The sequence below is a fragment of the Emericellopsis cladophorae genome, assembly GCF_022114955.1.
Source record: "Emericellopsis cladophorae strain MUM 19.33 chromosome Unknown NODE_53_length_152837_cov_119_966064, whole genome shotgun sequence".
NCBI lineage: Eukaryota > Fungi > Ascomycota > Sordariomycetes > Hypocreales > Bionectriaceae > Emericellopsis > Emericellopsis cladophorae.
In genome coordinates, this window is record NW_026250978.1 from 122,825 (window position 1) to 145,187 (window position 22,363).

The 22,363-nt window shown below is 57.1% G+C and overlaps 9 protein-coding genes across 9 annotated transcripts; 5 read left to right on the plus strand and 4 right to left on the minus strand.

Annotated features, from left to right (window-relative positions):
• Window positions 1-2,086: 2,086 nt before the first annotated feature.
• Window positions 2,087-5,266, plus strand: J7T54_008293 (Calcium-transporting ATPase sarcoplasmic/endoplasmic reticulum-like protein; the record flags this gene model as incomplete). Its single annotated transcript, XM_051509061.1, has 4 exons — window positions 2,087-2,204; window positions 2,258-2,415; window positions 2,501-5,124; window positions 5,176-5,266. 4 exons carry the CDS (start codon window positions 2,087-2,089, stop codon window positions 5,264-5,266), a joined length of 2,991 nt encoding a protein of 996 aa, XP_051359931.1.
• Window positions 5,267-5,540: 274 nt separating this feature from the next.
• Window positions 5,541-6,338, minus strand: J7T54_008294 (Proteasome subunit beta type-3; the record flags this gene model as incomplete). Its single annotated transcript, XM_051509062.1, has 4 exons — window positions 5,541-5,684; window positions 5,741-6,195; window positions 6,253-6,271; window positions 6,336-6,338. The coding sequence occupies 4 exons, from the start codon at window positions 6,336-6,338 to the stop codon at window positions 5,541-5,543; spliced, it is 621 nt and encodes a 206-aa protein (XP_051359932.1).
• Window positions 6,339-6,968: 630 nt separating this feature from the next.
• On the plus strand, window positions 6,969-8,474 carry J7T54_008295 (Tether containing UBX domain for-like protein; the record flags this gene model as incomplete). The annotated part of the gene is made up of 1 exon (XM_051509063.1): window positions 6,969-8,474. The coding sequence occupies one exon, from the start codon at window positions 6,969-6,971 to the stop codon at window positions 8,472-8,474; it is 1,506 nt and encodes a 501-aa protein (XP_051359933.1).
• A 350-nt stretch (window positions 8,475-8,824) lies between these two features.
• Window positions 8,825-9,562, minus strand: J7T54_008296 (ribosomal protein L36e; the record flags this gene model as incomplete). The annotated part of the gene is made up of 4 exons (XM_051509065.1): window positions 8,825-8,905; window positions 8,959-9,040; window positions 9,119-9,219; window positions 9,506-9,562. The coding sequence occupies 4 exons, from the start codon at window positions 9,560-9,562 to the stop codon at window positions 8,825-8,827; spliced, it is 321 nt and encodes a 106-aa protein (XP_051359934.1).
• Window positions 9,563-10,430: 868 nt separating this feature from the next.
• On the plus strand, window positions 10,431-10,993 carry J7T54_008297 (uncharacterized protein; the record flags this gene model as incomplete). The annotated part of the gene is made up of 2 exons (XM_051509066.1): window positions 10,431-10,807; window positions 10,858-10,993. 2 exons carry the CDS (start codon window positions 10,431-10,433, stop codon window positions 10,991-10,993), a joined length of 513 nt encoding a protein of 170 aa, XP_051359935.1.
• A 761-nt stretch (window positions 10,994-11,754) lies between these two features.
• On the plus strand, window positions 11,755-12,900 carry J7T54_008298 (feruloyl esterase A-like protein; the record flags this gene model as incomplete). Its single annotated transcript, XM_051509067.1, has 1 exon — window positions 11,755-12,900. One exon carries the CDS (start codon window positions 11,755-11,757, stop codon window positions 12,898-12,900), a length of 1,146 nt encoding a protein of 381 aa, XP_051359936.1.
• A 1,718-nt stretch (window positions 12,901-14,618) lies between these two features.
• Window positions 14,619-15,898, plus strand: J7T54_008299 (14-3-3 protein; the record flags this gene model as incomplete). The annotated part of the gene is made up of 5 exons (XM_051509068.1): window positions 14,619-14,630; window positions 14,854-14,861; window positions 14,983-15,336; window positions 15,394-15,481; window positions 15,539-15,898. 5 exons carry the CDS (start codon window positions 14,619-14,621, stop codon window positions 15,896-15,898), a joined length of 822 nt encoding a protein of 273 aa, XP_051359937.1.
• Window positions 15,899-16,794: 896 nt separating this feature from the next.
• J7T54_008300 (uncharacterized protein) lies at window positions 16,795-17,253 on the minus strand (the record flags this gene model as incomplete). The annotated part of the gene is made up of 1 exon (XM_051509069.1): window positions 16,795-17,253. One exon carries the CDS (start codon window positions 17,251-17,253, stop codon window positions 16,795-16,797), a length of 459 nt encoding a protein of 152 aa, XP_051359938.1.
• A 1,152-nt stretch (window positions 17,254-18,405) lies between these two features.
• On the minus strand, window positions 18,406-22,250 carry J7T54_008301 (Inositol-1; the record flags this gene model as incomplete). Its single annotated transcript, XM_051509070.1, has 2 exons — window positions 18,406-19,516; window positions 19,585-22,250. The coding sequence occupies 2 exons, from the start codon at window positions 22,248-22,250 to the stop codon at window positions 18,406-18,408; spliced, it is 3,777 nt and encodes a 1,258-aa protein (XP_051359939.1).
• Between the last annotated feature and the right edge of the window lie 113 nt (window positions 22,251-22,363).

The following is a 22,363-nucleotide window of genomic DNA, read 5'->3' on the forward strand; positions in this document are numbered from 1 at the left end:
CCGAGAGCTGCGGGAAAACGGTGTCTTTCGCATGTCTGGGGCGTCGAAAAGCTGCCCCTCTGCGCCAGTTCTCCCGGAAACCGAAGGACGACACTCTGCCCGCCTGTGCAAGGACCGCACCCATCTGGAAAATGGTCCTCGCGGGAGCTTCTGACTGTTCTCTGACGGGCCTTGGCCACCAGAAAGATTGCTGGGAAGCTCTTCCGAATGCTCTTTAGAGGCGGACCCATGTGTTTGACACTGGCCTAACGTACCCTCAAATGGCCTGAAGCCTTCTTCCATGGTCTGGTCAAGGCTGGATGACAGGTTGTAACGATCTCTTGGACGGGTTGGTGGTCGCATTCCGCCAAAAGAGTCTGTTTCGTTCGCAGAGGGTGTCCCGGCATCGTGAAGATCATCGTGTACGCCACGACCGCTGTTGACGAGGGCATCTCCTTTGCCAGCTTCCATAGTGAGAAGTGAAGAGAATCAAATGATGACAATGATCTCAACAGGCGTGTATCATCTGCTCCAAGAAACCAAAGAGCCAAAAAGTGTCGCGCAGAACGGATTAGTACAACATGACTGGTGGACGGTACTTAAAGATGGCAGATGCAGAACTCGACCAGCAATAGCGACAAGCAACAAGGCTTCGTTTGAAGATGATGGCATGTCTGAGCTGATGATGACATGCCCAATTCGGTGATTTTGGCAAGAGCGAGGACGTGGCACGCTCGCCGTCATCAAAGACGGATGACACTTTGGGGAAAGAACCCAGCAGACTCTCTGGCAGATAAGCTTTGCGCGTCTAGCATGGAAGAGCACCGTTCCAGTTCCATGCAGTGAAGCGTTGTTCGTTTAGGAGGCCCGATTTCTCTCAATGAATAGCCGTAGCCGGCATGACAAGTCTTTGGAGATCTCAAGTAGCTTGTTGGAAGGCGTTCGATGAAGGACAACCCACAGGATAGATAGACTATCTCAGATATACGAGCACTGACTCAAAACCCTCGCGATCTACACTCTGAGCTCAGGCGTCTAATTGCCACTGGTAGTTCGTCGAGATAGGCGTCGGAACACGCGGGCCAGCGCCAACCTGGATGGCCAAACCGCAGCTTGGATTAGCGCTCACCTCAAACACGCACACTCAAGGCCCTAGGCAGGTTTGGAATCGAGTTCAAATCGCAAGTGCTGCGATTATTCAACTTCGCCATGGGAACTGGAAGCGGTGTATTCGCTATGACCACAGTCCCACCGCAAAACAATGTGTGCCATTTCGGATCTACTGGTGGGCAGTGTCGGGACAATTGGTGAGACAGAATGCGAGACGAGGTATGCGAACTTTCAAGGTACAACTAAGAAACCGCTTGATGTCAGGCCCGCTTCGTCGCTCACACTGGTGAACGAATGTAGGAGTTCGGCCTAAAGACATCAGCAGTCTTGGAAGATACACAGCAGCATCCATTGCAGCAGAAGTGCCGATACATTACGCCTGTATAGACAGTAAACTGTCAGGACTAACACTGGCACGGTCAAGCAGCCAAGTGCTCTTCTTATTCTGACAGATATTTTCATGCTAACCGCATTTGGGCAAGTTTCAGGTCCCAGACGTGGGGCGGAGGCGGAAAAAAAGATGCTCGACTGGCGAAGATGTGAACACGTTGAGCTTTTGCTGGACGCACTTTCGCCATGTCCAAGCGAGGACCGGTGACTACAAGATCGATACCATCCTGACATTTTGCCTCTTGATCCTCTTCCAGCGTGGGGAATCTTAAATCTAGACTCTCTGTTGCTGATAAATCTGCCCACACTGCATCCTTCCAGCATGTTGCCATGCTGAGACTGAACTTCTCAATCCCCTTCGTTTCTTGAACTCTTCCACTTTTCTTACATTTACGTCGAGGCTCCATTGTTAGGCTTTTTAAGTTACCTCGCGCTGGTTGTTCGTTAGTAAGCTAGCGATATTTCCGACCGGCCGATCTGCCCCAAACCCAGGGTGCGCGCTTCGTCTCGGCCTATCGCAGCGCAGCGCATCATTGCGCATCTCTTTGCCTTTCGCAACCACCTCCAACTCTCCCAACTCACCACTATCACCACCACATCGCCCAACATGGAGGCCGCCTTTGCTCGTCCCACCAAGCAGGTGCTTGCCAATTTCTCCGTGAGCGAGAACACCGGCCTCACGGACGCTCAGGTCGAGTCCTTGAGAAGCAAGCATGGCAGCAATGGTTCGCTACACCCTGCCCCTCCTTACTACCTCTTGCTGACCTGTGTACCACAGCCATCGCGGAAGAACCCCCGACCCCGATCTGGGAGCTGATCCTCGAGCAATTCAAAGACCAGCTCGTCATCATCCTCCTCGGTTCGGCCGTCGTTTCCTTCGTACTCGCTCTCTTCGAGGAGGAGGGTGGCTGGAGTGCTTTTGTCGACCCAGCAGTGGTACGTAAGCCTGGTGGACGTCCGTTCGGCTCGGCGCCCCACTATAGACTCGAGGGACGCGCAAGACGACTAACGCTGATTGCAGATCCTCACGATCCTCATCCTGAACGCCGTTGTCGGAGTCTCGCAGGAAAGCAGCGCCGAGAAGGCCATTGCCGCCCTGCAGGAGTACTCGGCCAACGAGGCCAACGTCCTCCGCAATGGTCACATCTCCCGCCTCAGGGCTGACTTGCTTGTGCCCGGTGACATTGTCTCGATCGCTGTTGGAGACCGCATCCCGGCCGACTGCCGTATCGTCGCGATCGAAAGCAACAGCTTCGCTGTGGACCAGGCTATCCTGACTGGAGAGAGCGAGAGCGTTCGCAAGGATGCTCTGACCATCGTTGAGGATGAGAAGGCTGTCCTGCAGGACCAGACCAACATGCTCTTTTCCGGTACCACTGTCGTCAAGGGGAAGGCCAAGGCCGTCGTTGTCTTGACCGGACCCAACACGGCCATTGGCGACATCCACGAGAGCATCACGGCCCAGATTTCCGAGCCCACGCCTCTCAAGCAGAAGCTCAACGATTTTGGCGACAAGCTGGCCAAGGTTATCACTGTGATTTGCATCCTCGTCTGGCTCATCAATGTCCCCAACTTCAATGACCCCAGCCACGGCTCATGGGCCAAGGGCGCCATCTACTATCTCAAGATCGCCGTCTCGCTGGGTGTGGCTGCCATCCCCGAGGGTCTCGCTGTCGTCATCACCACTTGCCTGGCTCTGGGTACGCGCAAGATGGCCGCTAAGAACGCTGTTGTGCGCAGCCTTCCGTCTGTCGAGACCCTGGGAAGCTGCAGCGTCATCTGCTCTGACAAGACTGGCACTCTCACTACAAACCAAATGAGCGTCAACAAGATGGTCTACCTCGACGACAGTGGCTCCGACCTTGTTGAGCTTGACGTCGAGGGCACCACTTTCGCTCCCAAGGGTGACATCAAGCTAAACGGCAAGGTTGTCGACAATCTGACCAAGAGCTCTGACACGGTCCGACGTATGGCTGAGGTCGCAGCTCTCTGCAACGATGCTCGTCTCGCCTACGACTCGCGCAGTGGCGTCTTCTCCAACGTCGGCGAGGCCACGGAAGGTGCCCTGAGGACTCTCGCGGAGAAGATTGGCCCTTGTGCCCCTGCCAATACTCACCCCGAGGACTGCGTTCACTACGCCAGCGCAAACCATGAAAAAGCCCTCTCTCGTCTGGCTACCTTTGAGTTCTCTCGCGACCGCAAGAGCATGTCTGTGCTTGCCGCCAACGGCAAAGCGAAGAAGCTCCTTGTGAAGGGTGCCCCCGAGTCCATCATCGATCGCTGCTCGCACGCTCTGCTGGGTGCTGGCGGCAAGCAGGTGGCCCTCAACAAGAAGCTCTCCGACCTTCTCCTCAAGGAGGTTGTTGAGTACGGCAACCGTGGACTTCGTGTCATCGCCTTGGCTAGCGTGGATGATGTGTCCGATAACCCCCTGATCAAGAACGCCCAGACCACGGAGCAGTACGCGCAGCTCGAGCAGAACATGACTTTCCTCGGTATGGTTGGTATGCTGGACCCTCCCCGTGAGGAAGTCCCCGGTTCCATCCGTCAGTGCAAGGAAGCCGGCATCCGTGTCATCGTCATAACCGGCGACAACCGCAACACCGCCGAGAGCATCTGCCGTCAAATCGGCGTCTTCACGCAGCACGAAGATCTCAAGGGCAAGAGCTACACTGGACGCGAATTTGACAACCTGAGCCCCAGCGAGCAACTTGAGGCTGCCAAGAACGCGTCCCTGTTCTCCCGTGTCGAACCTGGCCACAAGTCCAAGTTGGTCGACCTGCTCCAGTCTCTCGGCGAGGTCGTTGCCATGACCGGCGACGGCGTCAACGACGCGCCCGCCCTCAAGAAGGCTGACATTGGTGTTGCCATGGGCTCCGGTACCGACGTCTCTAAGCTCGCGGCCGACATGGTCCTGGCCGACAGCAACTTTGCCACGATTGAGGTGGCGATTGAGGAAGGCCGTGCCATCTACAACAACACGCAGCAGTTCATCCGCTACCTGATCTCTTCCAACATTGGCGAGGTCGTGTCCATCTTCCTCACCGCCGCCCTCGGCATGCCCGAGGCTCTTGTGCCCGTGCAGCTCCTCTGGGTCAACCTGGTCACCGATGGTCTGCCTGCCACTGCGCTTTCCTTCAACCCCCCTGACCACGACATTATGAGGCGCCAGCCACGCAAGAGGGACGAGGTCCTCATTGGAGGCTGGCTCTTCGTTCGCTACCTCGTCATCGGTACCTATGTTGGCCTGGCCACTGTTGCTGGATACGCCTGGTGGTTCATGTACAACCCTGAAGGACCCCAGATCAGCTTCAAGCAGCTGTCCCGCTTCCACCACTGCTCGGCCGACTTCCCCGAGATTGGCTGCGACATGTTCTCCAACGACATGGCCAAGGCTGGCTCGACCGTGTCGCTGTCTATCCTGGTCGTCATTGAAATGTTCAACGCTATGAACGCCCTGTCGTCAAGCGAGTCCCTGCTCACCCTGCCCCTGTGGAAGAACATGATGCTGGTCTATGCCATCGCCTTGTCAATGGCTCTTCACTTTGCCCTGCTTTACACTCCTGTCCTTCAGGGTCTGTTCTCCATCCTACCCCTCAACGCCACCGAGTGGAAGGCAGTTGTCGTCATCAGTGCGCCCGTCGTGTAAGTTTTGGACCTATCAAGTGTGATGGAAAGTTCGCTAACGATTTAAAGTCTCCTTGATGAGATACTCAAGCTCATCGAGCGCCAGTTCTTCATGCAGAAGACGACGGAAATTGATCTCAAGGCTAAGAAGGAGCAGTAGAGGGATAGATAGTAGAGGAGGATCATGTTCGCTAGACACTCCTCCAAATAGACAACATGTACACTTAGCTTGTAGACGTGTCTGTGGGTCCTTGGGCTGCATAGCACTTTAGGTTCCGCGGGAATAGACCTGTTCGAGCATGCATCACAAGAATCGTCAGCAGTGTGTGGTGCATCACTCGTCCCTTGGCATTTGAGCGAGTATCTAGTATAGTCAAACAGATGCAACCTTGGCCCCATTCGTCCCATTCGTTCATCATGAAAGTTGCCTCCGCCTAGTCCTGGCGGCCCTTCAGTAAGCGCTTGGTGACCTTGTCCTTTTCGATGATGTAGACGTGGGCACCCCAGCCGGAGAGGGCATCGCGGTCGACCGCGTTGAGCAGCGCTTGCGAAATGGTCTCGAAGAGCGCATCGGGTTCCTACCAGAGTCAGCACAGAGGACATCAGCCGAGGCAGTCGCAGCAAAATAACTAACCAGATCCGGCTCCCAGAGCCCCTCGCACATGCCGAACAGCTGCTCCGACGCCGTGCCCGACACGATAAAGTCCTTTGCGAAATCAATGCACCCAATGCTGTCGAACCCGCAGATAAAAGGCTTGCCCGTCGTGGGATCCAAGCCAGCCACCACTGGACTGACAAAGTATGGTCCGAACCGTTTCTCATACAGGCTCGACGAGACGAGGTTGGCGAACGTGCGGGGCGAGATGGACCGCTCCTCGCGGAGGCGGTACATGTTGGTCTTGTAGCGGAAGACGTCGGAGACGGTGCTCACGTCGGTGGCGAGGCCCGTGAGGCCGAGGAAGACATTGTCGCCGTAGCGGAAGATCTTGGGAAAGTTGTTGGAGATGGTGAGAGACTGCATGCCCAGGCGCAGGTCACAGGCAATGGCAACGCAGTCCTTGCCAACCATGGCGACGGCGGCACCACCGTCTAGTGATCGAGGTTAGCAACGATGGGGGGGGAGTCGGGGTCGGCCGGTGAACGAACTTATCGAGAAGGGTGAAGACTGCAGACAGGCATCATATGTTAGCTGGTGACGCTTCTCGACGCTGGGGACGGAATCGACGTACCATGGCGACTGTGGTGGAGACCTAGTCCCCTCTGTAGGAGATGAATACGTAACTCTTACTCGGGACGTCAACTTGACAAGATCGTCGTATGAACCTGTGTCGTGTTGGCGGAGGATGATGGCATTCAAAGTCGTCGCGGAGATGATGCAGCTTGGAGCTCCCCAGGTGCGTTTAGCGGAGAGCGCCTCAAGGCAAACAGCCATGGCGCGGACAGTCGAGCCTGGGGGTTCCACAGGCGTTGTTTGATTGGTTGGGTTACACAGGTGCTGGACAGCCCACCTCGAACTGGCGTTGACTCGCTGGAGGAGCTCTTACCTCACCGTGCCGCTGCCTGCGGATGCTTCGAGAACAGCGTGAGCTTACGAACAACCACTCTTTCATATACTCGCCCATGAACCGCGCTGCTTCACGATAAGGATCTCTCATCGAAGAAAAGAGGCCGACTCCGCATATTTCCATATTCCTGTTCGCAATCCTCATCTCGGCGAATTCGTCCATCTCTCTCGCCAAGTACTTGCATAACCCCACCATTCAATCACCCAAGGACATTCAAACCGACCGAATCCCGAGCTACCATCACGGTTGATAGTAGTCGCGAACAACCGGGGAAATCACAGGCATTCGGGGAATAGCATGTCCTCACACGTCGTGGTCATTGGACCAGGCGCAAGGCGCGCAACAGTCAAGGTATCGCCGGGCACCTACTTATCCGACGTCCTGCAGCAGGCGTGCAAGAGCCTCAACCTTCCGAGCGACAAGTATGTTGCCAAACACAAGGCGAAACAGGTCGATCTATCTGTGCCCTTCCGCACCTCTGGCCTCAGCCCTGGGGCCAAACTCGACCTCGTCCTCAAGTCCAACACGCCCTCAGCCATCCAAGTCGCCCTGCAGCTACCACAGCCCGAAGCCAAGGATATCCCCGGCGGTCGGTTAATAAGGAAGTTTCCCAGTGACTTGACGCTATGGCAACTCCTACGGCAGTTTGAAAGCGGCGATGCGAGTGCAGGGAGGAATATCAATATCACTGCTCGGGGCGTGGCCCAGATGTCCAACGAGACGGCGACCGCAGGGAGTGGACAGCTATGCTACGAGACCCCGGTGTTGAACATTATGGGAAGGGAGCTGTCAACCTTGGACGATTTTCAAAAGACGCTCTCGCAACTTGGATATAACTCGGGAAGTGTCCTCATACGACTTACCTACAAAGTAACAGATCAAACGCTGTACGACACGTTGGAACGCATTGGACAGTACTTCAAGGATGTGGAGGATACGTTACCCAAGCCAACTTCTGCGACAGCGGCAGCAGACACCCCCTCGGTCGAGGCGCCTACATCAGTACAGACAGTCGATTCTCCGATGCCGGACGTTGCGCCCACCAGCCAGGAGCCCAAGCCAACAGCTCCTGAAACGGCGCCAGCGCCGTCCAAGGAATCGGACGCCATCGATGTGCCAGATCTTGCGTCAAAGGACCCATTTCAGCCTTCCCATGTGTATTTGGCACCGTCAAGCGATGTCCCGGCTGCCGCCAAGGCACCAGTGCGCGAGGTGGATTACACGCCGACAATCGCGCATGCTCAGTTACACCAAGCTCGTCTACAGGAAAACTCCAGGAACAAGCGTTTGTTGTCAGACAAGGAACTCGAAGAAAAGGCGGCGGCCGAAGAAGCCAAGTTCGCCGCTGTCAAAACTGTCAGTGTCAAGGTCCGTTTCCCAGACAACACCAGCAGTGAATGGGTGGTTGGTCACGGGGAGACGGGCGGCTTTATGTATGAGGCTGTCAGGCATGTCATGGCGGACCAGAGCCAGCCTTTCAAGCTCATCATCTCGGGTGGACGGACGGTGATCAGGGATGACAGCAGCGCGAGCAACAGCCTTATCAGAGCGTACAAACTGACTGGCAGGACGCTAGTCAACTTGATCTGGGACGACAGCGTATCCGCCGAGGTGCGGAAGAAGCCCTTCCTCAAATCCAGCGTGGCAAGTCAAGGCGAGTCCGTCAAGATTCCCGAGGTACCTGATGTAGAGGAGGAAGAACCTGAGGCAGCACAATTTGTCGAGCCCAAGAGGGAAGAGAAGAGCAAAGGCGATGGCCTGGGCAAGAAGATGCCCAAATGGCTCAAGATGGGCAAGAAGTAATCCCATGTTGACTGACTGGTCCTTTGCCCATAGCGAGCTTGGATGGTAGCAACGCACACTGCATAGCGCTGTTTAACCCGACAATGAAAATCACAATCAAGAAAAAAGGCAACACATCTTGGTGAACTTGGTGTTGATTTTTCCTCTCGGCGCAGCCAAGCCTTCTGCGACGGTATATCATAAGCCGATCATTTCACATGAATCGAGAGAGACCACGCCAGAACCGATGCCCGTAAACAAATGAACCCAGGTATTCGTCATTCCTTTTCTGCCGTCGCTATTTTGTTGGCTCATCTCCACGTCTCAGCGTGTGGAGGTACCGAGTTGACAAGCGATTTGTCTTCTCGAGTTTAGTGGCCAGCACGGCGCGACTCGGCGATGACACGCTGGAGCTCATCAACCTTCTTCTTGGCACGGCCAAAGGTACCGAGCTAGACAGGGTTAGCGACATGATCCCGAGGCATCGACAAGTTCCAGGACATACCCTCTTCTTGGCGAGCTTACGGGCACGCTTGTCACGAGAGTTGCGGAGCAACTCAATGACACGGCGCTCGTAGGGGGCGAGGCTGGGCAGGCGTTAGCATGAGAACATTTGAGACAGCTGACAGTGCAATTGCCTCGACTGCCATGGAGGAGCAACTCACCCAGCGACCTCCTTGACGACATCACGGACAAACGCGGTGCGCTTGCTCAGGTGACCCTTGGTCTTGGAAACACGGGGCTTGACAACGCGAGCAGTCGTCTTCTATGATCCGAGAAACACAGCATGTCAGCGTCCATCATCTGCCAGGTAGGAGTTTTCGTCGAGGGAACCGAAAGAGAAAAGGCGAAGAAAAGAACGACACAATAACGCGTGTGCACTTTTGTCCATTCTCAGTCCCACAACCTAGAAGCAGAGATCCTCCACGAGGTGAGACTTGTATATAGACATTGTGTGTGATGGTTTGTATGTGTTCGCTCGATTCGACGGTCTTCTCTTTCTTTTCGGTTCGGTGTTTGTCGACGGGGATGTTTTTGGTATTTCAACGTACGTGGCCACGGTTCTGACCAATGGTCAGACCGGTCTTTGCGGGAGCCTCCTTTGCCATTGTGATGGTGATAGGCGATGTGGTTGCTGGAGGGTTAGTTTGACGATGGGAAGAGATGCGTCGTACTTCGGGGCGGCGGAAATTTCGCTAGAGGGTGTGGGGTGGGCTTGCGGTTGCAGGGGGGCAATTTTTCCCAGCGAGAATTTGTGCGGTCACGTGCCAGGGTATCCGCGGGCTCGTGGTGCACGGACCCTTTTAGACCGAGAGATCGGGGCTTGGCGCCGGCCGACAACGACCAGGAATGGTGCACCGCATTTCAACCGCAGATCCAGCTCTGAGTGCCAATCATTTCATTGTCTCACATGCTCTGTGCCTCTGATGAAGAGCGGCTTCGGCGAATCGATCTCACTTCGCCAATCTTGCCGCAGATTCTCGCATCGGTCCAGGTCCTATGCTGGTAGCCGGTTCTGTAGGACGAGTCAGCTTCAGGCACTGCATGACTGACTGGCTTTCCTGCCTGGCGCTGGGCTTACGTTAGACTTTTCACGACCATTACATTCAGTCATGTCCAGGCCTTGGATTGTAGGGTGTCTTTGAGATCCCAGTGACGCCGGGTGGGTTGATATGTTTCACTCGTTGGCGAAGTCGCCCCGATCGTCTTCATGGTTGCCGCTCTCGATCATCGCGTCCATCCGGGACTTAGACAAACGTTGTCCTGGTACCTGAGCCAGTGAATGTGGCGCTTGGGCGGCGCGGTGCTTGCAGGCTCCATACCTACGTATATCGACGTCAAGCGTGGAGATACATTGTCCATGGACGCCTGCCGAGTTCGACGTTTATATATCTTATTTCCCAGCTGCTGGCTCAGTTTCGTTTTTTTCCAAAATACACTATCTTCCAATGAACAATCTTAACTAAGCTACACGAAATGATCTCCTCTTTGTTGCTTGGTATTCTGCCCAGTGTTGCGTACGGCGCGCAGCTGGCTTACTCGCCTCCTCAGGCCTTGATGGCCTTTGCAGTGGCAGCTGACGATTGTATCTTTCCAGCCGACTTCGAGGTTCGAGACTTTGGTGGCATATCGAATAGCACGAATGGCACCACACTTAGGTCCCTCGACTTCTCCTTCACCAGTACGGACACTGAGGTGACGACGCTATGCCACTACAACTCTACCTCGGAGCCATCTGTGCCCCCTGGCAGAACCCCGAGATACAAATGCGAGGACGGGGACGTTGAGTTCATCTGGGAGAACGACAAGACGCGGTTAACGATGATCGAGAGGGTTTGTTCCGGATCTGACGGGTATGTTCACGTGATTCTTTGCCCAGAAGTTGTCGTTAACCACATCACAGCGTGCCCGACTATGAGGCTGCAGGGAGCGTCCGTATTCCCTTGACCTGCAAGCCCATGGGAAAGTGTGCTACAAATGCAACGGTGAACAATGGCAAGTTCACCAATATCTCTCCCGCCGCTACATTCAGTGTGTAAGGGGAGGCGATCGCGCATTTGAGAAGAGATAGAGGTTCACACTGGGAGATATATTGTATGCATAAAGATAGGCATCTTGGAAACAATAAGCGTGCCTTTTGGATCTGAATGGAGTTGCAGCGACATCTGGAGATCTGAAAGTGACGTGCGTGCCCCTGGGCCCTGGCGCCAGCGGCTTGCAGACGCCCCTGCAGCCTCCGCGTTTTCTATCCAGGCCAATGACCTCACCCACAACATCCAGACACAATACTGTCTACAACTTACAGGTACTCTTGAGTGTAATCGGATTTCTACTACACGTCACAAGTCAAGACTTGAATTTCTAAGATATTCAGTGCACGTTTATGTTGGAGGAGATACAAATATTGTTCACGTTCTTTTGGTTGTCATTATAGTGAGCGCAAGCTTGTGCGTGCTCCAGCAACTGGGTGTTCTCACACCTTGACTTAGCCATCCTACATTTCTGTCACTCAGTGACGGACCCACCGAGACCACGAGACCCTCCAGCTATGTACCGGCGCTTTAATCATGTCTTGACCAACATTTGTGATCATGCTGCTGCGCCATCTGATAGTGCACCGACGGTGCGTCATGTCTTCTGGCTAAAGCCAACTTCTCATCCAGATTTCTCCGGGGCAATCGATCCTGCTCTGGACGCTGCTTCTTTGCGCAAACGCAACCGGAACTCAATGGTCGCGTGAGGTCGCATACTTGGCCACTCTCCAAGTCTGGCACGCACTGCACCATCAAGTCTCCGAACCATGCTCTGGAACCGACGAGGGCTCCTAGCCCATATATCGAGTCTTGCTCTCTTTGCGACGACGACGACGACGAATGGTGCGGCAATCGATGCGCAACAGCCTCTCGCGCCTCCCGAGGGTGTTATGCCAACGACCATCTCCACGCCCTTCTTCGCCGAACTCGAGCGCCTTGCCCGCCTTGTCGACATCAGTTACTGTATCGGAAACACGGGCGTCAGTGAACCCTTTCAATGCGTTTCCCGCTGTAACGAGTTCCCCACGGTTTCGCTCGTTACGACATGGAATACGGGTCTACTTATGAGTGACAGCTGCGGCTACGTGGCCATCGATGACGGAGAGCGGAGGAACGACACGAGCCCTGATGACAGAGACGATTTTGGGGAGAAGGCAATCATTGTAGCCTTTCGTGGAACGTATAGCATCACCAATACGGTGGTGGACCTCAGCACAACACCGCAAAAGTACACATCATACCCTTCACCAGACCATGGAGGCGGCGAGCCGCCGGAGAAACCATCGCATGAGTGTTCAAACTGCACTGTGCACTCGGGCTTCCTGCAATCGTGGAAGACGGCGCGGGAGGAGGTGATCCCACAGCTGATCAACCTGAGGGAGCAGCATCCCGACTACCCAGTCCACTTGGTCGGGCACAGTCTGGGCGGCGCGGTTGCCTGTCTGGCCGCGCTGGAGTTGAAGATCTCCCTGGGCTGGGATGATGTGGTTGTCACCACTTTCGGTGAGCCTCGAGTCGGCAACCCTCGGTTTGCTCGTTTCGTGGACGAAGTGTTCGCTCTCAACGGCAAAGAAGACGAAGAAGAAGACTTCGAGAAACGGTCTTACCGCCGCGTGACGCACGTGAATGATCCGGTGCCTCTCCTTCCACTGGATGAATGGGGCTACGAACAACACGCCGGAGAGGTCTTCATCTCCAAGGGGTCACTGTCGCCGTCGGAAACAGATGTTCACAGCTGCGTTGGGTACAACGATCCAAGCTGCAGCGCTGGCGCGGACAGTTATGCGCGCTACAGGCTGTGGCAATTGTTCTTCTCGCACCGCGACTACTTCTGGCGTCTAGGTCTCTGTGTCCCCGGCGGCGACCCTGCGAACTGGGGGAGACAGCCATATGAGTACGACAATGAGCTATGAGCTATAAGGATGCAAGGACGGCGTTGGTGTTTCTATACCCTAGCTATAATTCTCAATATAGGTAGTAGAGAATATTTCATATTTACGAGTCGCCAGATTATCTGGCAGGCATTTGTGTACTTGGTGATAAGTCAGTCATGTCAACCAGGTCAAGCTGCACATTTGAGGTTTTTCACGCCGACCATCCATCAGCCTGCCCCGGCGAGCCGCACTCAGGGATTGCCAATGCCCCGGTGCTCATCTTTGCGGAATCAATAGAACACTGGCACGGGCATTCATGGGCTTCGAGAGCATAAAACCTTCACGTGCGCTGGTCAGTTGGCATCCAGCAACTGCAGACTATGCAGCCCGTAGGGTAAGTAGTCCAGTCATGAATCATGGAGCGAAGCCAACCACCCTCCTCTAGACATGGAGAAGACGCGCCTTACTTTTTCTACCTTGCCATCCGCATGCCACAAATATCGCAGCCATCTTACAATGCAAGCGAGAGCTGCGCCTCTGATGTTCAGGCCGTGTCAGCTGGCACGTGAACCTCTCTAATGATACGAGACTGGAGGGGCGCACAACACCTCTCTCTTGGTCCCAGGCCTGTGAAGATAAGCGCCTCACCCTCACTTGCTTTTCATCCAATCATCCGACCGTGCGCAATGTGGTACACAGCAGATGGCGCCCAAAGTAAACATGACCGATCCAGGAAGCGGTTTCTTGGAGACTGGATTGTCTATTACGGCCGTCAGTAGGCTGCCTGGTGGTGATCGGCAGGATAGGTAATTTACCTGGCTGGACCACTAGAGTGGAAATGTGGGCTCTTCGATATCGCGGCTCGCCCTGCTCGGTGCCCCGGGCTTGCTGGCGCCAGCACCCCCGATTTTCCCAAAAGTCCGCGAAAGGTCTGATGGTTGATTGCGTTGTTGTTGAGCTGCTGCTCAGCCCAGTCTGGGCCAGTCCTGGCAAACGTACGACGTACCTGTAGTGGCTGATGTGCTGTCCTGGCGGATAAGCATGTGACTGGCCCAATCGAGCCTCGTGAGGAGGGTCGATGGTGTATCAACGTGATGTGTGTTCGCGTGCCAAAGCGAGGCAACAGAACGGTGATTGCAGCCGCCGGGTTCAAATTGCCAGCAATATGAAGGGCTGGGAGCTGTAATTACCTTGCTCTTACTGACGACTTGGCAAAGGGCGCAAAATGCTGCGAAGAAAACACTGATCCATACCGCCCGGCTGCCCCTCTTTCTCACAGTCACGGTATCGAAAGCTGAGCCCAGTCCAGTCCAGTCGCGCTCCACTTATCGTTGCTGGCACTCAGCGGTTCTGCCCATCTCTGCCGTCGTGGAAGGTGCTGGATTCGCGCCTGCCAGGCTGCCTTACCGCAAGTTTGGCGCGTGTGCGGACGAGAAACCGGCGACTACAGGGGGGGGTCTTGGGGGTTCAACGTGGACGGCGTTAGGGGGCACGAGGCGCTAATTGCCCCTCGTCCAACGTCGAACCCCCCAAATTATCGCACCTACCCGGCACCCAAGGCCAAAATATAAACACACTGCCATCCTCAACGCCTCAGACAAGACCCTCTCCGCCCCCCCCCATTCTCTTTCTCACCTTGCCTTTTTGCACCACCCCGCAAACGAAACATAACAACAACCCGCGCAACCCACGGCGTGAACCTTTGGAATAACTTTCTCCGTCCTTGACTTGTCACGAAGTACACAATCACCGCAACCATGACTTCCGAGGTGAGTGCTCAGAGCCTATACCCAAACGGTTACCTTTCCATTCCGATGCAGCCACCGCCGGCCGCGATCATACACAACGGCGAGCGGATTTGACCCCTCAGCCCAACGCTCGCGCGCTGCTTAGAGGCTGCTGCGATGCTGCACGTCGCGCGCTTGCGCACAGAGTCATTTTTTGCTTCTAGCGCAAATCCTTTTAGTACGAGACGATGCTAACATCTTTCAGCGTGAAAGGTTTGTTTAGTCCCCAGGTCCGATAGGAGCTGGTCTGCCGAAGCTCCTGACCCCACCTCGAGCCGGCCACTCCCTCCATCACCGCAAGCTGAAGCAGCGCTGACAATGGTGTGTTTGATAGCAAGACTTTCCTCGCCCGCCTCTGCGAGCAGGCCGAGCGCTACGATGAGATGGTCAACTACATGAAGGAGGTTGCCAAGCTGGGCGGTGAGCTCACCGTGGACGAGCGTAACCTGCTGTCCGTGGCCTACAAGAACGTTGTTGGCACCCGCCGTGCCTCGTGGCGCATCATCTCCTCGATCGAGCAGAAGGAGGAGACTAAGGGAACCGACAAGCACGTCTCCACCATCAAGGACTACCGCCTCAAGATTGAGCAGGAGCTCGAGAAGGTCTGCGAGGATGTCTTGAACGTCCTTGACGAGGCTCTCATCCCCAACGCCGCCACCGGCGAGTCCAAGGTCTTCTACCACAAGATGTGGGTTCTCGCGCTCTGGCTGCGCATGCGAATGTAATTGCTGACCCTTTGCTGCAGGAAGGGTGACTACCACCGCTACCTGGCCGAGTTTGCCTCTGGCGAGAAGCGTAAGGGCGCCGCCACGGCCGCTCACGAGGCCTACAAGGTAACATGCCCTGCGACGACGAATTCAATGAAACTATCGACTGACTCCCGTCCCTAGAGCGCTACCGACGTTGCCCAGACTGAGCTGACCCCCACCCACCCCATCCGCCTGGGTCTTGCCCTCAACTTCTCCGTCTTCTACTACGAGATCCTCAACTCGCCTGACCGTGCGTGCCACCTCGCCAAGCAGGCCTTTGACGACGCCATTGCCGAGCTGGACTCTCTTTCCGAGGAGTCGTACCGCGACAGCACGCTCATCATGCAACTGCTCCGCGACAACCTGACCCTGTGGACCTCATCTGACAACGCCGAGGGCGAGCAGGCCACCGAGGCCAAGAAGGAGGAGGGCGAAGCCCCTAAGCCCGCCGAGGAGGAGGCCAAGCCTACTGAGGAGACTGCGCCCGCAGCTGCCTCGTAAAACCCTCTTCTCTACGCGATACCACAGGCGTCTGCAGCCTCAGACGGCCTACCTTTGTTAGCAATGCGGTCGTGATAGCCAACTGACTGCTTGCTGTGCAACACAACACCCGCTCACTCTCACCGTGGCGGCAGGCTAGGGGTTTAGGGGTGGGAGGGGGGACTGGAGTTGGGAGCGATTTTGAGGTTTCGTGGCATGGATTCTTCTTTTGGTGCGCAAATGGTTTTAGGGAAGGCTGTCCTGCCGTGCTCGTGCCTGGACAGCCGTACACTCTCGAAAAACTACGTGGCAGTTAATCCTAAGACTCCCCCTGTCTCCGTGGCCGCGCAACCTCGCTCGCTCTACCCAACACGGGACGCGCCCCATTTCGATACCCCGGTACGATGGAAATGTCCTTTTTCATATCATCAATTTTTCTTTTACTCGTCATACGCGGTGTGCTTTCTCTGTTGTCATTCTGCCAAATCGACGTCGGCTCGGGAGGACGACTGGCTGATTGTGGCTGGCGGCCTCCACAGCTACTCTTGCGAGAGCAGCTTTTGGCTTCGGGAGCGCCATCCTGGTGCTTGCTGGACGTCTTTCTTGTCGGACAGGGCGCTTCGGTCTTTGGGAGGGAGAGATCGCGCGAGCTTGGACGCTAGGAAGGGCAAGACGGGTTGTCTGTCCCATTCGATATGGAGATGGGACGCATGCGCTAGGATGGACCCCGGACGTACTTACTTGCCGAGACGTCGAATAATAAAAAAAGGTATATCTTACCTCTTGTGCGGGGACGCTTGTTGAGAGAGAGAGAGTGTGTGCGTGTCATGATAATCGTCAATTCCAGCAAAATGGGTATAATATGTATATCTGATCCTCGTGTCTTCATCACCAAGGCAGCTGCCGCCGCCATGCATTCAATCGGCACGCCCCAGAAGGCGCGCTGCTCGCTCCAGCCTGTCCAGCCTGTCCTTGAGGCCGCCGCCGCCGCCGCCGTGGTCGCTCCTCTGCGGCTCCTGTGCGTGGTCATATTCGTAGTCGCGGGTCTGGTGGTGCACCGTGTTCTCCTCGCGGTACATTTCGGTTCGGGTGCTGTGGTCCCAGGCATCCTCGCCTTGGCCCTTGTTGGCGGCGGCGCCCCCCATACCGGAGAGGCGACGGGTCAAACGACGCCACAGGCTGCGACGTGGGCGGGTGTGGACAGAGGAGGCGCCTGACGAGGAGCCGGAGCCGGAGCCTGACGAGGCGGCCATGCTGGGGGCGGACGGCGTGGGGGAGATGGGCTCGGGCTCGGCGGCGATGGCGACCTCGTCGCGCCAGACGGCGATGCGGTTCATCTTGTGGGGAGGGAGGTGGTGCACTGTGCGCTCTTCCATGATGATGGTGATGGGCGAGGGAGAAATTGGGCGAGGCTCGAGATGCACGGCTGTGGGTGGATCCCGTCGAGGCTGAGGTGAATTCGAATGAGCGTCGATAGGTTGATTGAAGCACAGGGGCAAACTGATTGTTTGACGATGTCGGATCAGCGAGATCTGCAAGGAGTAGAGTTGTCCAGTGAGTGCGTCGCGTGTGAAGTTGCCCCTTTGGCCGGTTGCCGGCCGTACTTCGCGACTGATCAAGACTCACAAAGCCTTTTAATAAGGTACGGATACGGACAGACGGTAGGGGAGGAGGAGCAGGAGTCTGGGCGGAAGGGAGCCAGCGAATCCGGGGGAGGGAAGGGGGGATGGAATTGTGGTTCGGGGAACTAAGGATTGCAGATTGACACGGTGAATGGCTCTCGTGACCCGTTTCCAGTGCCGACCTGTACGAGTCACGCGGAGGGGAGGCGTTGCTCCGAGTCTCTGATGAGTCCAGCGAGCGAGCGAGCGAGCGACGCGAGCAGGCAGGCAACATACTGTGATTGTTGATGAGGGGACAAGTCCAGGCTTTTGTGCGATTCGGGCGGGAACGAGTGGCACCTCTTGTCGGTGACTACGTACATGTACGTAGCCAGCAGCAGCAGGCACTGTAGCACAATGTCTCGCTGGGGTTGGGAGAGGTGCAGCGACGGGTCGAGAACGCGCTGCCAAGGGAGGCGACGGATGGTGATTCGTGATCAGCCCATTTCTGGCGAGTCACGGATCGATGCTGGTCGGGAGAATGGCCGGGGATCGGAAGCCGTTTTACCTTTTACCTTTTACCACCCTTCCACACCCCCTGCCATCTATGCATCCCGAGATCATACTGTGCCTCAATACTGGGAGTTGCGGGGGTGGATCTCACTCGCAAGGCCGATGAACGGAGGCTGAGGCCCCCGAGGAATGCATCCCACGAGGATTTCATTTGTGAGGGTGCGGAAGAAGGTGCTGGGGTTGTCAACGCCTGGCTGTTCATGCTGGATGTGAAGTGAAGATTCCCATATCGATTGATCTATCCCTTCCATGCTATCCAATGCCCTTGATGATACTTGTACCCAGAAACCAGACCGCAGAGCCAACGCCACGCACGCATGCTCACCATGCCCCGAAAATTAGAATGCACCCATCTCACCTGCTCGGCTGCAGTGTCTCCCAGCCGCCCATTCCGTGACCGCCATCCTCCATCGAGTCCAGGAGGTCCACAGGTCCGCGCTGCTGCTGCTGCTGCTGCGTCGAGCCGACAGATTTCCTAGACACCTCGAGGCTGGACATCGACATGCCCGTATTGCTCCTCGCGGGTAACGCAGGAGCAAACTGCCCATGCTCCGATCCGTTGGAGTGCGCTGATACAGTAGGCGACGTTGCCAGATGTGCTGGCTTCCTCGCCACGGGCGGCGCAGTCTTGCCTCGCGTGGCAGTCGACGCGTTCGATGCCGCCGACGTCGGGCGCAGTGGTTGCTGCAGACCGGCTGGAGGCTGGTGGTGGTGGTGTTGGTGTTGCGATGCTGCAGGAACAGAGGCTGAACTCATGCCTGTGCCCTGCCTGCGCGGCGGGGGAGGCGGTGGCGCCGAACCCTGCTGCTGTTCTAGATTCATCCTCCCGACCTTGGCGGCGAGCGAGCCGTCGTATTGCTGTGCTGGTGGAGGTGGCAGTCTCCTGGGCGTGTTGTGACTACCATTCTGGCCCGACGCGAGGCTGCTCGCCATGTTTCCCGGCAAGGCAACCTTTTCGTACGGCGAGCTCGACAGGCTGCCCGTAAAGGAGCCCCTCGAGGACGAGCGCGATACCGATATCCAGTCCTGCTCCTCGCCGTGCCCAAACGGATTCGACGGACGACGTGGGTTGAGCGCCATGGGCTGCCCGTCCTGGCCCTGCGGCGCGCTCATCCGTGACTTGGCCGTCTGCTTGTTCTCGAGCCACCACTTTTGCCGATCCGAACTGGCCGGCGGCAGCCCCGGTTCAATCGCTTCGTAGCCGATGAGGTCCTCGTCCTCCGTGTCGTCAAAGTCGCCGACGTGCGTGCCCGCGTCGCCCACGTCGGCTCGTCTACGACTGTACAGCTCCTTGCTGATCGCCTCGCGGCGGTCCTCGTCGACAATGTTGACCCGGCACTCGAACGCGGCGTAGACGGGGCGATGGTCGGAGAACCGGAGCGGCGCCGAGTCGTAGAGGAGCTGACGCAGGTTGGCACCCTTGCGGAGGATGCGGTCTGTCCACGCAGGGATACGCGCCTTTTCTCTATAGCATGTTTGTCAGCACGGGGGATCCCACAGAAGGGGCAAAAAAAGAGCAAGAGCATGACGTACGAGGTGTCGTATTCATCCGACCCCACGTCGAAGCGATACGTCGGAAGAAACGAAATGCGCGCCTCGGAGTAGAAGGGAAAGGCCAGACCAGCGACCATCTGCAGGTTCAGCTGGTCGTTCTCGTACAGAGCCTCGAGATCCCGCCTCTTGACAAGCGCCCGCGCCTTGTCCGAGCCCAGACCGATGCGGTAGTTGAAGTCCCCCAGCCAGATGACAGAGTCGTGGTCATCAATGCCCCTGTTGCGCTGGAAGCGTAGCCCGTGATGGATCGTAGCGTAGTCCCTATTCCGCTCGTCGTAGTTGGCGAACCCAGCCGCCAGGTGGGCGGTCACAAAGCAGATCTGCGTGTTGGCGTAGTCGAAGCGGATCGCCACAGCGCCCTTGTTGCCCGCCATGCCGGACAGGCCCGTCTTCTTGACGCTGCCCTCGACGTTCCTGATCTTGCCGAGCGCCGATGTCTTGACAAAGATGCACAGCGCGGCGCCCACGAGCTGCCCGCTACGCAGCAGGACGTACTTCTCGCCGCCGAGCGCGGCCTGGCGTCGGTTGAGCGTGCTCTGGACGGCGTGCTCCCAGAGGCCCCGCCTCGCCGGGTCGCTGTTCATAATTTGCTGAGGGCTGAGCTCTACAATCTCCTGGAATGCCACCGTGTAGATGTCGGGCTGCTCGCTCCCCAGGGCCGGAGGGAACAGCCACGGCGAGAGGTCCTCGTCCACGCCCTCTGTCCGCCCGTTTAGGTTGAACGTGCCCACCCATATACTGATGTTCTTGTACGATGTATACTCCTCGATGCGTTTTCCAAGCTCCATGGAGACATAGTCGCTGATGGGGTCGAACAGATGGACAGGGGCTTGGCTCACGAGGCGGCCTAGTAGCATGTCGATGGTGACCTGCCGCGACGGGTCGACAAAGTTGTTGTGGTAGATGCGCTGCACGGACTTGCGCATGTCAGCGACGGCGCCGGCCAGCGACATCTTGCCGTGTCGGGTGTACGACGACTTGAGCGCGCCCGTGCCCGCGTACGTCTTGGACAGGTTGTCGCCATTGTCCGCCCACAGGCTCGAGTGCCGCATCCAAAAGTCGGACGCTGCGTACACGCCCCGCTGGTGCAGGAAGGCCTCGACGGCCATCTGCGAGATCAGCGTCTGGATCAGGTTTGTCCGATCCAGGCAGTCCAGGCAGTTTGTGCGAAAGACACCATCCTGCTGCAGGACAACCCTCATGTGCCCCGGGCCGCCGCTCTCCTCAGATGCCTCCGCGAGAAAGTAGGAGAATGCGTCTATCGAGTCCTCGACGTACCGACGAATGCCCTTGGCGGCCTCGTATCCAGCGGGGCCCTTTGTCTCTGCGTGGAAGTCGTACCGTGTCTCCCGCAGCAGGGCGTGGTCGGGCGAGCCGCTCATCCCGGCTCGGCTCAGGGGACTGTGCTGTATCCCGTGATGGTAGAGGTTGCTGAGCTCGACCTCGGCGGGCTTCGTCTCGCTGAGGAGGTTGACGACGTGGACGGCCCCGTATGTCTGCTCCAGCTCGTCAAAGTGCTTGTTGAACGAAGGCTGCATGCCCTCTGGTGACCTCGTGACAGTGACCTTTTGCCGCCCTGGGACCAGGTCGGCCGCCTGCTCCCAGAAGACAGGCACCGAGCCTCTGACCTGTGCGTAGGAGAAGAAGACGCCTGCTGGGCTCCAGAAGATGGTCTCTGTCTCTACGAAGTTGGCGACGTGTCCGTCGTCGTCGATCCCGCGCGCGTTGAAACGCGTCCCTGCCCTTCGGCAGGACAACCGTGATATGAGCGTCATGAAGGAGGGCATCCCAGTCCTGGCCTTCAACGGCGATGCCGTCTGTGGGATGGTCATTGTCTTGCAAAACCCTCGAAAGGCCGACGTCAAGATCCTCGACGAGTCGAGCGCCTCCCTCTCCTGGGGCAAGAGCCTTGACCGAAAGAGGACCAGCGGGCTGATCATGAACGAGTTCCACAAGAACGCGTCGTCAAAGTTGTCAATGGCAAAGGAGTTGGTGTTGATCGGCCGGTCCTGCGCTCTGTTGGTCACGTCGAAATCGGTGCTGTAGTAGAAGGAGCCGTTGCTCAGGAGCTTGCGCAGCTCATGGCAGGGGTGCTCCAGGGCGACCTGGTTCCGGCTCAGGTTCTGGCCGTACTGCGATGTCTGGCTGTAGACCGAGGCGGCGTCGGACATGTCGGGCTCGAGGGTCTCGAGGGGCACCACGTCGTCATAGTCGGCACTGCTGAGGCAGTAAAAGGCGACGCCGCCAATCTTCTCCACGGTCTCACCGGGGCTGACGGTGGCGGCCCTGGCAGCGTTCGTGATGACGGCGATGAAGACCTCCCCGTTGACGGCAATCAGACCCAGGGTGCCGTAGATGGGTCGTGGCGTCAGGGGGCGGTACTCCTTGAGCAGCTGCTCCGACGTGGGCGAGAACTCGACCATGCATTTTGCGATGCCGCTTCTCTGGGTCGACGGGAGCGAGGTGTGGGATCCGTTGGGCCCGCCGGCGTCGCTACCGCTGGTCGAGGCGCTGTACCGGAGGATGAGCGTGTGCGTGGTCGAGACGATGGCGATGGAGCGGTTGGGGTAGTCGCGGATGTAGAGCTCGCAAGACTTGTCGGGAGCTGGAGGCTGGGCGCTCCACGCCGTGGGCGGATGGTCCATGATCTCGTGGTGCTCGCTCGTGGGTGGGCGCGCGCGTCAAGATGGGGAGAGGGGGAAGGGCGCTTCGACGATTTAGATGCGCGGACGCATTGTCGACGGAGAAAAGCTGGCCA